This window comes from Hypomesus nipponensis, chromosome 11 (genome assembly GCF_054491055.1).
Source record: "Hypomesus nipponensis isolate SF chromosome 11, ASM5449105v1, whole genome shotgun sequence".
In the NCBI taxonomy this organism is placed as follows: Eukaryota; Metazoa; Chordata; class Actinopteri; order Osmeriformes; family Osmeridae; genus Hypomesus; species Hypomesus nipponensis.
Genome location: NC_140371.1, coordinates 17,644,822 through 17,657,835, shown reverse-complemented (window position 1 = coordinate 17,657,835; position 13,014 = coordinate 17,644,822). Strand labels below are relative to the sequence as shown.

Genomic DNA, 13,014 nt, shown 5'->3' with positions numbered 1-13,014 from the left:
AGAGAGCTGGAACATGTACCTGTGTGTGTGTGTGTGCGTGTGTGTATGCGTGTGTGTGTATGCGTGTGTGTGTGTGTATGCGTGTGTGTGTGTGTGTGTGTGTGTATGTGTGTGTGTGTGTGTGTGTGTGTGTATGCGTGTGTGTTTGTCTGGGATAGCAGCCCTGTGCTCAGGTCTGACATGCTTCTACATGCCTCCCTCAGTCTGGGCTGATGGCTTCTCCTGAGGTATTCCCTGTCTCTGTCTCGGCTGTTAAAATTAATAATGGGATCTGCTGAATATCGAGACTGGGGAATGTTTCTGCTCTGCTCCCATCCTCTTCTCAACCCTATTTTCTCTCTCTCTCTCTCTCTCTCTCTCTCTTTCACTCTCTCTCGATCTCTTCCTTTTCACCTACTTGCACTCTCACCCTTTCTGAAATTATCCCCCCCCCCCTGCCCTCTATTTCTCTATCCACCTTTCTCTCAGACACACACTCCCACCGGTCCGGGACGAGGCTGAACCAGAGCTGCCTCTCACACTTCAAAGTGCAACTGCGTCTCAGTGCAGACGACCTATCAAACAAGCTATCAGGCTATTCTGTTTGCTTCCACAAAAAAAAAAAAAAGAGTTAGACCCACATCATCATGTCACACCATCATGATATTTGGATGTGTTTTCCCTCACGCCGTGCCATCGCTGTGTAAGCATTAATACTTATCTATGTCCTTCACTTGGGGTCAGTGAATGATAAATGCCATGGTGGGCAAGATAATGTGTGTTTAAATGGGACTTGAGCTGATCCCAACTTTGACCAGGGCCTATGCAGAGAAGAGGCTCAGTACACACCACTATCCATTATAACACGCGGAGGGGGATCAGTACACACCACTCCCCACTATCCCATGGGACAGATTAGTGTAAATCTCGGCTCCTGGCAACATCTCCCTGTCTGTTTACCTGCCTGCCTGGGTCTGAGTTCTGCTTCATCTTCACTCATAGGCAGCAGAGGAAAAACACAACTGTTGGGAAGCAGCAATGCTAGTGGGGAATGAGAGAGAGGAGCCTGAGAGCAGGTCACACATTATGAAAGATTTACAGATGATATTGTCACATTTATGCAAATCTGGGGGTGCCTCACTGGCTCAGTGGGAAAAGTGTACTATGCAGACTAAAGCCTTACTGCAAGGGCTGGGGTTCAAATCCAGCAGGCCCAGCACTTCTCTTGCATTTCACCCTCTTAAGTTTCCTATTTCTCAACATGGTATGTGTCCCAAAATGAAAACCAAATGCCCCCCCCCCCCCAAATATATTTTGTTTTGGAGATCTGCATGTGTCTTTGTGCTTTGGGCTTATTATAAAAATAATCTTTCAATTGCAATTACTTTTCTTTTTTACTTTGCACTGAATTAGGAAACGAAATTGAGTGTTCACATTTGCATATTGGTGTTCAGAATTTCTCACGCTCAAGTCAATAATTGTTGGTTATCTTATGGACAGATGAGTAACAAAATTTCCTATGTCTCATAAATATGTAAATGCTGATCCGGTTTCATTTTATCAAAGTCATGTTGCCTATAGCCTATAGCTGGAGACCTAGGCCGACACTGCAAGGCTACATCGATCTGTCAACGGTCCAAAAGAGACAGTCATAAGAAATCTAGTCGCCGCTGTGTCGAACAGGTGTTCAGTCTGTTCTGTGAACGGAAAAGGAACCCACCTGGACCCGGGGCCACCGGGTAATCGGCGTCTCCGGGGCACGCGCTTCCACCGAGAGGCATCACTCAACATCAGTGAATATAAGAGGAACTCAGGAATGTATACACAAACAGCTCGACATTCTCCCAAGTATTTGGATACGTTAAATAAATTATTCGTTTTACTAATGTTGTTTTAGTTGTCCCATACCGATTGACAAGAACATTTGGACCCACAAATCACACATAAACTCGAACATTAATAAGACCACCATGGAATGTTTGATGATTAATTGTAATATTAAATTTTTTTACGGCAATACAATTTTTTCAAATCTGAAATAGTTCAGCGCTTTGTAAAAAGGGCACACACATTGCAGATTTACACTCTTGCCAAAATATGATCAGGATACCTTCAAAATAAAAACTTTTCCATATATCGTTTTTACATATAGGTCATTTAGCCTACAGGTTATAACATAGTAATTTAGGTTTTAATTGAGGCAATAGAAAAGCAGAGCTCTGTGCTTACTGAACACTGAGCTAACAGAGGAGTCAGTCAAGCTTTGCGTTTCCAGCGATTGGTTACCTGTCTCCTCCATCAGTTGCCATTCGATCCCCATACACACTCTCTGAAAGCCGCCCCCGCTGGCACTCACTCAACCTCCGAGTGCAGCTATAAGATCACAAAGTTTTCTCCAATCCAGGCGATTTATCAAGCTCTTTAGTTATTCAGAAAACGTAATACGTCATCTGTGAAGGTGGATCATGTTGTGTCCCAATATTTATAAAGCGCTGCGCGTAAAGTTCAGTGAGTAGAAATAGACGGCGACGTTTGGAAAGAGAACTTTTTTTAAAGGACACATTTCTCGCTGCTGTCAAAGATTTGCTTCTGTATTTCAGAACTAGGTAAGTGTGTAACTGAGGTCTCTCTCTCTCTTATATTCTGATTATCTAGTTCTCTTCCTTGCACTTGTGTGAAGATATATGGTTTAAACCAAGTGCATTTTAGGCAAAGATTAAACTTATTTAAATAGGAATGACAGTAAGCCAGCCTCCGCCTTTATATGGCTCTTGCGCCTCTAAAGCTGGCCAACTGTACTGTATTTAAATCTCTGTGAGATGCCCCCGCTTTTACCTGATTTATTACCATGCACTATAAAATGTGGGGCTGCCTAGGGGCAATTGAGCCCCCTCAACTGTACCTATAAAGGCACATAAATAGACAAGCCGGCGCATGTAACCTGTAAAACTACTTGGAATACTTGTCAGTTTCTTGTCATTCAGGAGTAAGTATGGGGGGCGGAATAAAGACGAACATTTTACAGAGTTAAAATCCCTTTTCGTTTTGCCTGTATTCCCCCGTTGAAATAATCTGAGTTAAGACATGTGTAAAATGGTTCCTCACTGTATGAGTCACGCTTATTATTTATTAGAACACTCGTAGCTGGGGAATTTCAATATCTTGGTTTCATTCTTTCTTTGCATTTCTTTCGTTTTCTGTTGAATATGAAATTGAATTGTGTTTTCTGGGCAGTGAGACAAACAGCGTGTACGCGCCAGAATTTGCCAATCAATAAGCACGTGGATGGTCGGAGATGTTTCTCCCGGAGCTCAGCGTCGTGTCAGCGCTGGCCACTGCGCTCACATCAGTGTTCTCAGCCCTGCTGCTGCTGGCCGTCACCAAGCAACTGTGGGCTCTCCGCTGGACCATTACGCGGGACAAGGAGTGCAATTTGCCGCTGCCCAAGGGCTCCATGGGTTGGCCTCTAGTGGGGGAAACTTTCCATTGGCTCTTTCAGGTATGATAAAGGACTTAACTTCACTGAGTTTGTTTTTACAAGGCTTCCAAAATATGTCTTAGGGTTAGGTCAATCATCATTTGCTCCTTAATCACTAAACTTTTTGCAAGGTGATGTATTCTCACAAGGATCAGCGTTGTTTGTCTTGTGCCACATGTTTTATTAAATATCCGATTAATAATTCAACTTAAGAGCAAATAAAGATTGTTTTTGGAACTCATGAAACTGTAACGTGTAGACTTGATGAGCGCGTGTAAATGACTTGTGGTAAAAACAGACGTTTTTGTTTAAATTTCTCGCCGCTTCTGTATGTGCCAAGACATGAAGTAGGCCTAGTTGAGGAATCCACGGTGCTTTCTTTGTTTCAGAGCACGTGAAATTAAAAACATCAATATCTGTGTTCATGACAGGGGTCCAACTTTCACATCTCCAGGAGAAAGAAGCACGGGAATGTTTTTAAAACTCACCTTCTTGGAAAGCCCCTAGTCCGGGTGACTGGCGCCGAGAACATCCGAAAAATTCTGCTGGGGGAACACAACTTGGTGTGCACTCAATGGCCGCAGAGCACCCGGATCATCCTAGGACCAAACACGCTGGTCAACTCCATCGGAGATCTTCACAAGAAAAAGAGAAAAGTAAGAACATAAAGACTATTAGTTAAAGAATAATGAAGAAAACTGCAAGGTTGCGTACAAGCTCTGTCTTCATTAAATATAAATCAAATTGGGCTGTTACCATAATAGATAGAATGTAGAATTAGCGAACGTTTGTAATGAATTCGTTTCCAGTATTATTCTATACCATCATGTCTTGTACCTGGTGATAACTTTTTATTATGCTTCTCTTTAAGATCTTGGCAAAAGTGTTTAGCCGCGGGGCGCTGGAGTCTTACCTGCCCCGCTTGCAAGATGTTGTCAAGTCTGAAATTGCAAAGTGGTGCTCAGAGCCCGGCGCAGTGGATGTCTACGCTGCAGCAAAATCTCTCACATTTCGAATCGCTGTCAAAGTCCTGCTGGGCCTACAAATGGAGGAGACACGCATTGTTTACCTTGCTCAAATATTCGAGCAACTCATGAACAACCTTTTCTCTCTTCCTTTTGATGCACCCATGAGTGGACTCCGCAAGGTGAGTCCAGTGTACACATTTAGGTTGGTTATAGGTGTTGATGTGTGGGTATCAGTGAAGCCCCCTGCGGCACTGCTTGTAGAAAGGGCTACAAGTAACAATTGATTTAGATATGAAGGGGGTATATATAACAAGATGTTTGATTTGATTCTGTTGTTCATGAATTCTAGACTTCATCTTGCTTTTGCATGACGAAAAGTAATAACATCACATCTAAATACAGGCAGATGTTATGTCTCATTAAAGCCTCAAATTTGACCATTTGGAGTATAGCTTGCGCCAATTATTAAATGAATCAGTAGTTTTGGTACTGTCATGCCTTCCCTTGAAGCCCAAAATATATTATTTCTAAAACCTGTTATGATTTATGTCTGCATAGGGAATAAAAGCGCGGGAAATCCTTCACAAGTGCATGGAGAAAATCATTGAGGAAAAGATGCAGAGGCAACACACGGAAGAGTACTATGATGCATTTGATTACATGCTAAGCAGCGCCAAGGAGACCGGGTATGAACTCAGTATCCAGGAGTTGAAGGTAGGTCACATCAGGCGGTGTGGGGGAATGAGGGGGCTGGTTAACTTACAAGAGTTGTTAATCTGTTTAATAGTAGCTATAATCTCAGTTGCCTCATAAGGAAAATATTAACAAGCAAATAGGCCATTATGTATTGTTTATTTTACGACGGAATACTACAGTCCTAACAAGTGTGTATGTGTGTCTGTGTTTGTGTTTTCTAGGAGACAGCGGTTGAGTTGATATTCGCAGCTCACTCTACCACTGCCAGTGCCTCCACCTCTCTTGTCCTCCAGCTCCTGAAGCACCCTGCGGTGGTGGAGAAAGCCCAACAGGAGCTGGAAACGGAGGGGCTGGCTTACGACGCCCACAGAGCACACAGCTGCCCAGGCAAAGAGGGGGATTTAAAAGGCCCTTTGGAAACCACACAAGATGCCTACGGGAGCCCAGACACAGAGACCACCTCAATGCTCAATGGGAATGGGAATGTTCACGGCGCCCCCAATGAAGAGAAACCTACATCTCGGTCCCATACACCTTATCTAACGATGGAAAAACTTAGTCAGCTGCAGTACGTTAGCTGTGTAATCAAGGAGGTGCTCCGTGTTCTCCCCCCGGTATCCGGCGGATACAGAACCGTGCTCAAGACATTTGAATTGGACGTAAGTATGCCTTTCTTGTACTGAGATCGTATATTGCAAATAGTCCCACCTTGAATGGTTTACTTCAGTTCACCCTGTATTTCGGCCAACACATTTAATCAAATAGCTTTCATCTAGACTGGGGTAGTTGCACAGCACAAACATAACACAATTTCTGTCTTTCTCTGAAAGTAATCGGAGGTGTGTTCACAGACCCATTGTCAATGTGCGCTCACATGCATCTCCCATACCTTGTGTCTCTACATTTGACTGGATTCCTAAACACACAAACCCTCTGAAGTGGGAATGGGTTAGCTAGATGAGAATGGGGTGAATTAGGATTTACCATTTAAACTCCATATGATATTTTGGATGGGGACATTGGATTCCATAGTCTTAGATTTGGACAAAAAAAGGGTCAACATCAATTTTGTGTTTAATCATCTGTTCATATAACTTATTACGTAACTGAAAAAAGCTCATAGTTCATAGAAAACCATTGATTGTATATTTGTGTTTGTCTTGACCAGGGTTACCAGATCCCTAAAGGGTGGAGTGTGATGTACAGCATCCGAGACACCCACGACACCGCCCCAGTGTTTCACAACCCGGAGAGATTCGACCCTGACCGCTTCGGGAGTGAGCGTGACGAGGTCAAGACAGGGCGTTTCAATTACGTTCCATTTGGAGGTGGTGTTAGGAGGTGCGTCGGTAAGGAACTAGCCCTGATGATATTAAAAACCCTGGCGGTGGAGCTGCTCAGCACATGCAGGTGGAGCCTAGCCACAGAATCGTTCCCCAAGATGCAAACTGTTCCAATTGTCCATCCTGTCAATGGGCTGCACGTGCATTTTAGTTACACGCACACAGATGCAGTTTAAAGGCACCGGGCAGGGAGTTTCACACTTGTCTTCTACAACCCATTTAAGTTATTGAATCAGAGTATAACACCGATAACTATAGTATCACTGTCCAGAAGAGCTTGGAATATTTTTGGACCAACAAATCCTTGTTGAATGGAACCAATGCAGGCGTATACTTTGGTGACCTGAGGAGACGCATCATTTTTATGCATCGATGTTTTAAGTGGCTGAACTCTTATGGACACCTGCACGCTCACCTCTGGAACGTAACAAGAAAGGTCCAAGGAAGTGGACTAATATCACTGTCTTGGCTGCTCAGGTCTGCTTAGTTAGTCTACACAAGTCCAATGCAAAACAGATCTTGCACTTGATCTTTACCAATATATCCAGGAAAGCCATTTTAAATGTTTGTGTTCAGTGTGTGCGTATAATGTGATATAATCTTATCCATTAGGGTATGTATTAAATGAAGAAGCATTACATAAGCTTTATTTAAAGAGCATTGTATAAGCCCTATAACATTTTTTTTAAGCTAGAATTGATTACTTTATTATACAGCCATATTTAAAGGATATGCTATAGCTTAATTTTTCTATTTTTGTAGTGCAATGGCTATGAACGCCAATAAAGTTTAGTTTATAATAATTCAGCTATTTTATTAGACATATTTGCATTATTATTATTAGTAGTAGTAATTTGTTATTGTCTTCATTGTTATTCATAATCACTTGTAGATTATGTAGGTATAATTTAAGCGCTGTGAAATTATCTGATTAATGTTTTCATGGAAGGAGATAGCACTTTTTCTCCTTTATGGAGTTTGTACATTGCCTAATTGTCCTGTTGTTCAAAGCCTACATGTTATTTGTAATTGGCTGTTATTATTTGTACTGTAGTGAAATTGTTATTGTGAGAAGTAAATAACTGAATATTAGTGAGTTTTGCTTGTGAATAATTTAACCATCACGTTAACGTTGTTGAACAGTCAAAATGGACTAAATCCGTTTTGTTAGTCGAGCTGTTGTCAAATCTTTTTTTTATATGATATGTTGGTTTGAACGTGAAATATGTCACATATTTAGGCTAATTATTCTTGAAGAATCTTAATAATCCTTTGAATTCTCTCATGTTCATAGACTAATACATATTTATGTTCTGAATAACACATTTTGTTTTAAGATTAGGCAGTTACCCTGCAAGGAAAGGCTATCTTAATTAGTGGCAGCAAAAATGATAGGCTTTTCGTAAAAATTCACAAGCGGTTGTTCACCATTTTACTTGCCCCAAGCATAATTTTGACAGTAACAAAATGCAACAAAAAGTTGCCTAGGCTAACCTCGTGACAGGTTAAAAAAAAATATAGGCCTACAGTAAAATCATTTTTACGTAAATTGGTTCTCAAATTGAAATTCATAAAATTATGATTTATGGGAGTTGGTACGTTCTTTGAAATGTCTTTCCATTTCAAATTGACGATATAAAAACGTATTACAGTTAGCTATTCTTGAACAAAATATATGCCTACTACAAATATTCAGCACATGATGAGGCCCGCTTTAAACACCATTGACCTCTTTCTTTGACACAGGTCACCAGTGTGCCCTAAACTTGATTGCTATGATTGACAGTCGAAGAATAGCCCGGAAGAGTGAGGACAAATACAAACCCCCTCTAATTATGTGCACCATAGGACCTTGGTGCCTTGTTATCCAGAGAGTGAACTTGGCGACGTTTTGCACTGAAGTTCACACGGATGTCATGGTCCGTGTTGTAGGTCACATACAGGTCAGAGCTCGAGCGCCCTCACGATTAAATGAGCAAGAGAGCGAGCCCCCGCCGTCCTCCCATTGGTAGGGCGCGGAAGCGATGGGTGTAAAAACAAGGTTTACCGTGATGCATCACAGAGATATTATGAAGACCAACTGCTCCACAAATCCATTTATAACCGTTCTATTAAACTAAAATAACTGGCCTGTGGGCATTATCATACATGGCGGATATTGTTTTCGCATATTATCGATCATATTGAAAGGGACTGGTCAATTTCGATTGGAATATCTCTTACAGTGTTTCCTACATAAGAGAAACACATCCACAACAATTTACAGAACAGCAATGCGCATTTTTTCTATTCATGTGACCAATATTTAATATTTTCGTTTTGTATTTATAAAGATAAGTTATTTAGAAGGCTAAGGGGGTGTAGTAGGGTGGAAGTAGAAGCCTACAGCTATGGTGCATCATACCGCCTTCCTCCAGGAAATAGTTAACATTTCTGCCAGTCCGCTAGGGGCGGAGCACGGTGCGCGAGCCCAGTATCCCAATTAAAGATGAACTTTGTGTGAACTAATTTGTCTTGACCAAGGTAAGATGGGGCCAAGAATGACTGTAAAACGGACTTATAAAAGCTCGGAATGGGGTGGGAAACATACCAGTCAAGGAGTAACATTTGAGAGCCTGCGTCCCCTTCAAAGGCCTTGAATTCTTTATTTCCCCACTGGTTCGTGCCACCTCCAGATGAGTTTTTACACGCTGTTTGTAACTTCCCTCTGTACTCTCGTACTGCCGCTTTTGCTGATAGCGGCGGCGGTGAAACTGTGGGAGATGTACGTCATCAGTGGATGCGACCCAACCTGTCGTGGTGCACTGCCGCCGGGTACTATGGGACTGCCGCTGCTGGGAGAGACGCTGCAGATGGTCCTTCAGGTAAACTGATGGAGAAACCACCTCCTCTTCCAATTAAGACGCAAAATTGACAGGAGCTTCAGATTTTCCATCAAACATTTTTAACAAATGATGTAGCCTATACGCTTTTACATTGAAAACAGTGATTTTTGTCGTTAAAATAGGACAACCATCTTCCATATTTTCCAGAGAAGAAGGTTCCTGAGAATAAAACGTCAAAAATATGGGTACATATATAAAACCCATCTCTTTGGGTGTCCCACGGTGCGAATAATGGGCTCGGAGAATGTCAAGCAGATTCTCCTGTCAGAGCACAAGCTAGTCGCAGCCCAGTGGCCAGCCTCGGTGCGAATCATCCTCGGTTCGCACACCCTCTCCAACGCCCACGGCGCACATCACAAGAGCAAAAAAAGGGTATCTGTCTGTTTTGTGTACAAATTAAACCCTTTATGTTGATCATGGTCTACTTGCATGGCTGTCGTCCTGTCTCTCATTCTCTTTCTTTTCCTTTGGTGTAGGCTATCTTGAAAGCGTTCTCCCGGGAAGCACTGGAGCAGTATATCCCTGTAATCCAGGAGGAGGTGAGAGGCGCGGTGGACGGCTGGCTACAGAGCGACACCTGTGTCCTTGTCTACCCCGAGATGAAGCGACTCATGTTCCGAATTGCGATGAGGATTCTGCTGGGGTTCGAGCCGGATCAAACAAAGGCGGACGAGCAAGAATTAGTGGAGGCGTTTGAAGAAATGACAAAGAATCTTTTCTCTTTACCGATCGATGTTCCTTTCAGCGGATTGTATCGGGTATGCTGTTTGTCAAATTATTTATCTGAATGTTTGAAGGTGCTCGGTGCGTGCTGGCGTAATTGATCTATGGCTTTGTTTTCATTTGTCAATTGTCTTCCCCATTTGTAGGGGTTGAGAGCACGTAATATCATCCACTCAAAAATAGAGCAGAACATCAAGAAGAAGCTTTTCAAAACGTGTGAAAACAACAACTATAAGGATGCTCTTCAGTTATTGATAGAGAATGGCGAGAAGAACGATGACAGACTGAGCATGCAGGTACAGTTATTTCATCCAGTCAAATTCTATTTAGCAAAATTATGTATATCTACATGAATATTTTACTTTTTAAAATCGTCATTAAAAAAAAACACTTTAGGAAATCAAGGAATCAGCAACAGAATTGTTATTTGGTGGCCATGAAACGACAGCTAGCACTGCCACCTCTATGGTCATGTTCCTGGGGTTGCACGCACACGTGGTGCGTAAAGTTCGGCAGGAGTTACAAGAAAAGGTGAATAAATAAGTTTCGGTTATTATTAACAGTTGTCCGATTATCGCCCAAGAAATGTTGTTGAATCAATTAATTTTTTTCAATCCACATATCATGGCACCCTCTTTAGGTACATTCAGTCTGCCCATAAATGTGTTCTAGATGGATCCATAGTTCTTAAACGGATATATTTCTTTTTTTTTAGAGGGTTTCATCATTTTTCCTAATTTTGTTGGTTCTGTGGTGCCATGTTTATTTTATTTCTATTGTATATATTTCTACTCTCAGGGAGGGGTGGTGGTTGTGACCCAGTGTCATGGATACTCCACCAGAGTCCACCTTTAGAACCTCACACTCTCCTGTGTATTTGACAGTATGTTATGGGAAGTCAGGGAGAGGACAAGCCCTTGGACATGGAGCGGTTGGAGCAGCTCAAGTACACCAGCTGTGTCATCAAAGAGACCCTGAGGATCAACCCGCCTGTTCCCGGGGGCTTCAGAGTTGCACTCAAAACCTTTGAGCTAAACGTAAGCTTGCCTGAATAAAATAAATAACATAACGTTGTATTAACTGTTTTTTGTGTGTGTGTGTGTTAACTTGAACGTGAAAATTCGAGTTCTCTGTCCCATCATGTAGCCCCATGGTTTAGTTAGTTAGTTTAGTTAGGCCTTTATATTTCCCACGGAACATAGGCCATTGATGAATTGTTTCCACCCTCGTCTGTCTTGAGCCATCCTTTCCAGCTGTTTCCACGTCAGCCCCTTCTTTATGAATTCCTGCTCTGTGCTCCTTCTCCAGGTGTTTTTGGGTCGTCCTCTACCCCGTTTGCCTTGTGGGTTCCATGTCAATGCCTGTTTTGTCCCCATGGTTTACTAAGGTAAATAATTCCCAAATTCTACAACTGACCTGTTTCAGGGCTACCAGATTCCCCAGGGTTGGAACGTCATCTACAGCATCTGTGACACCCATGATGTCCTGGAAGCTCTGCCTAACAAGGAGGAGTTCCAGCCGGAGCGCTTCCTGGATAACAAGTCACCCGAAGAGTCCGCACGTTTTGGCTACATCCCTTTTGGGGGCGGGGCCAGAACCTGTGTGGGGAAAGAGTTCGCCAAAGTCCTGCTGAAGGTCTTTGTGGTGGAGCTGGTCTCCAGATGTGACTGGAGGCTGCTGAACGGACCCCCAACCATGAAGACAGGCCCCACTGTCTACCCCACTGACAACCTGCCCACCAAGTTCACATGCTGGCCAGAACCTTAAGACCTAGAGGCTAGTGTCAGATGGCTGAGCGGTGAGGGAGTCGGGCTAGTAATCAGAAGGTTGACGGATCAATTCCCCGCCGTGCAAAATGACGTTGTGTCCTTGGGAAAGGCACTTTACCCTACTTGCCTCGGGGGGAATGTCCCTGTACTTACTGTAAGTCGCTCTGTATAAGAGCATCTGCTAAATGTAAATGTAGTATCTCATGTACAGACATAGGCCCTAACATTGAAACAAGATTTTGGTTAGACTTGAGATGAACTGAGTTAAAGTGTCATCTGCTGAAATGTGCTGATACTTTATAAGGAACTAAATGGAATTTAGTTAGAATCCAGCAATGAAGAAATTAACGCACTAGTGTTAATATTTGAGAATACCTTCACATATATTTTTCAGATTGCATGTATATATTTTTCCAGCGCTAGATATTTATGGAAATTGAATGGATGCATTTAAAAGTACTTTATGTTGCAATAAATTGCTGAGACAATTACGTTTATGTAAACCATTGACATTTTATGCAGTTATTTTGTTTGCAGTTTTTGTGTCCCCTTTGGATAATATGTGAGGTGTGTGAAAGGTTATTAATAAAACACAGATATGTCCAATGATGCCAAGAAATGACTTCAAAAACACCAACACAAATTATCTCACTGTCTTTCCGTCCGTCTCTCTTTTCCTCTCTTTTCTGCACACACACTCGACTGATCCAAGCCGTTTGCAGTCAGGTTTGTGGTGTGGTGTAGCAGGGGGGTAAGCAGGTCAAGACAAGGAGTACGTAACAATCACTTGTAACAGATCATTTCCCCCCTCGCTACTGTTCTCATGTGAGAGAAGATGATACTTTTCACTCCATAGCGGGATGGATAAAAGCTCTCCTAACGTCATTTGCATGTCTGTGCACCAGACATCTTGCCCTCCTGTTCAACCATGTCCGTCCCCTCTAATGGCCAATCAGATTACCTTTTAGCAGACCATTGGTATTATTTAGGATCGAGGGAGAGAGGCTACTCTGAGGCCGCTGTGGGGTCAAGAAAAGTTCAGTGATAAAGAAGGGCCGTGAGATTGCAGTGATGCGGTTGGGGGGAGGGGGGGGGGCTTTCATGTGCCCATTCAAATAGTTCTCTGATGAGTAAAGGAGGGGAGAGGAAAGAAGAGGAGTGAAAGCAATTTGT

General features: G+C 42.6%; 2 protein-coding genes across 2 annotated transcripts; both read left to right on the top strand.

The window, feature by feature from the left end:
- Nucleotides 1–3,101: 3,101 nt before the first annotated feature.
- On the top strand, nt 3,102–7,531 carry cyp26c1 (cytochrome P450, family 26, subfamily C, polypeptide 1). Its single transcript, XM_084709219.1, has 6 exons — nt 3,102–3,478; nt 3,889–4,113; nt 4,329–4,604; nt 4,984–5,139; nt 5,343–5,780; nt 6,290–7,531. The coding sequence occupies exons 1-6, from the start codon at nt 3,275–3,277 to the stop codon at nt 6,638–6,640; spliced, it is 1,650 nt and encodes a 549-aa protein (XP_084565345.1). The 5' UTR covers nt 3,102–3,274; the 3' UTR covers nt 6,641–7,531.
- A 1,608-nt stretch (nt 7,532–9,139) lies between these two features.
- LOC146268484 (cytochrome P450 26A1-like) lies at nt 9,140–12,439 on the top strand. The gene is made up of 7 exons (XM_084709701.1): nt 9,140–9,328; nt 9,497–9,721; nt 9,826–10,107; nt 10,219–10,368; nt 10,469–10,603; nt 10,957–11,109; nt 11,498–12,439. The coding sequence occupies exons 1-7, from the start codon at nt 9,140–9,142 to the stop codon at nt 11,837–11,839; spliced, it is 1,476 nt and encodes a 491-aa protein (XP_084565827.1). The 3' UTR covers nt 11,840–12,439.
- The last annotated feature ends 575 nt before the right edge of the window (nt 12,440–13,014 follow it).

Coding starts and splice junctions, on each gene's coding strand:
- cyp26c1 (XM_084709219.1), top strand. CDS start 3,275: ATGTTTCTCCCGGAGCTCAGCGTCGTGTCAGCGCTGGCCACTGCGCTC. Junction 4,605..4,983: donor CCATGAGTGGACTCCGCAAG/GTGAGTCCAGTG, acceptor ATGTCTGCATAG/GGAATAAAAGCGCGGGAAAT. Junction 5,140..5,342: donor TCAGTATCCAGGAGTTGAAG/GTAGGTCACATC, acceptor TGTGTTTTCTAG/GAGACAGCGGTTGAGTTGAT.
- LOC146268484 (XM_084709701.1), top strand. CDS start 9,140: ATGAGTTTTTACACGCTGTTTGTAACTTCCCTCTGTACTCTCGTACTG. Junction 9,722..9,825: donor ATCACAAGAGCAAAAAAAGG/GTATCTGTCTGT, acceptor CCTTTGGTGTAG/GCTATCTTGAAAGCGTTCTC. Junction 10,604..10,956: donor GGCAGGAGTTACAAGAAAAG/GTGAATAAATAA, acceptor TGTATTTGACAG/TATGTTATGGGAAGTCAGGG.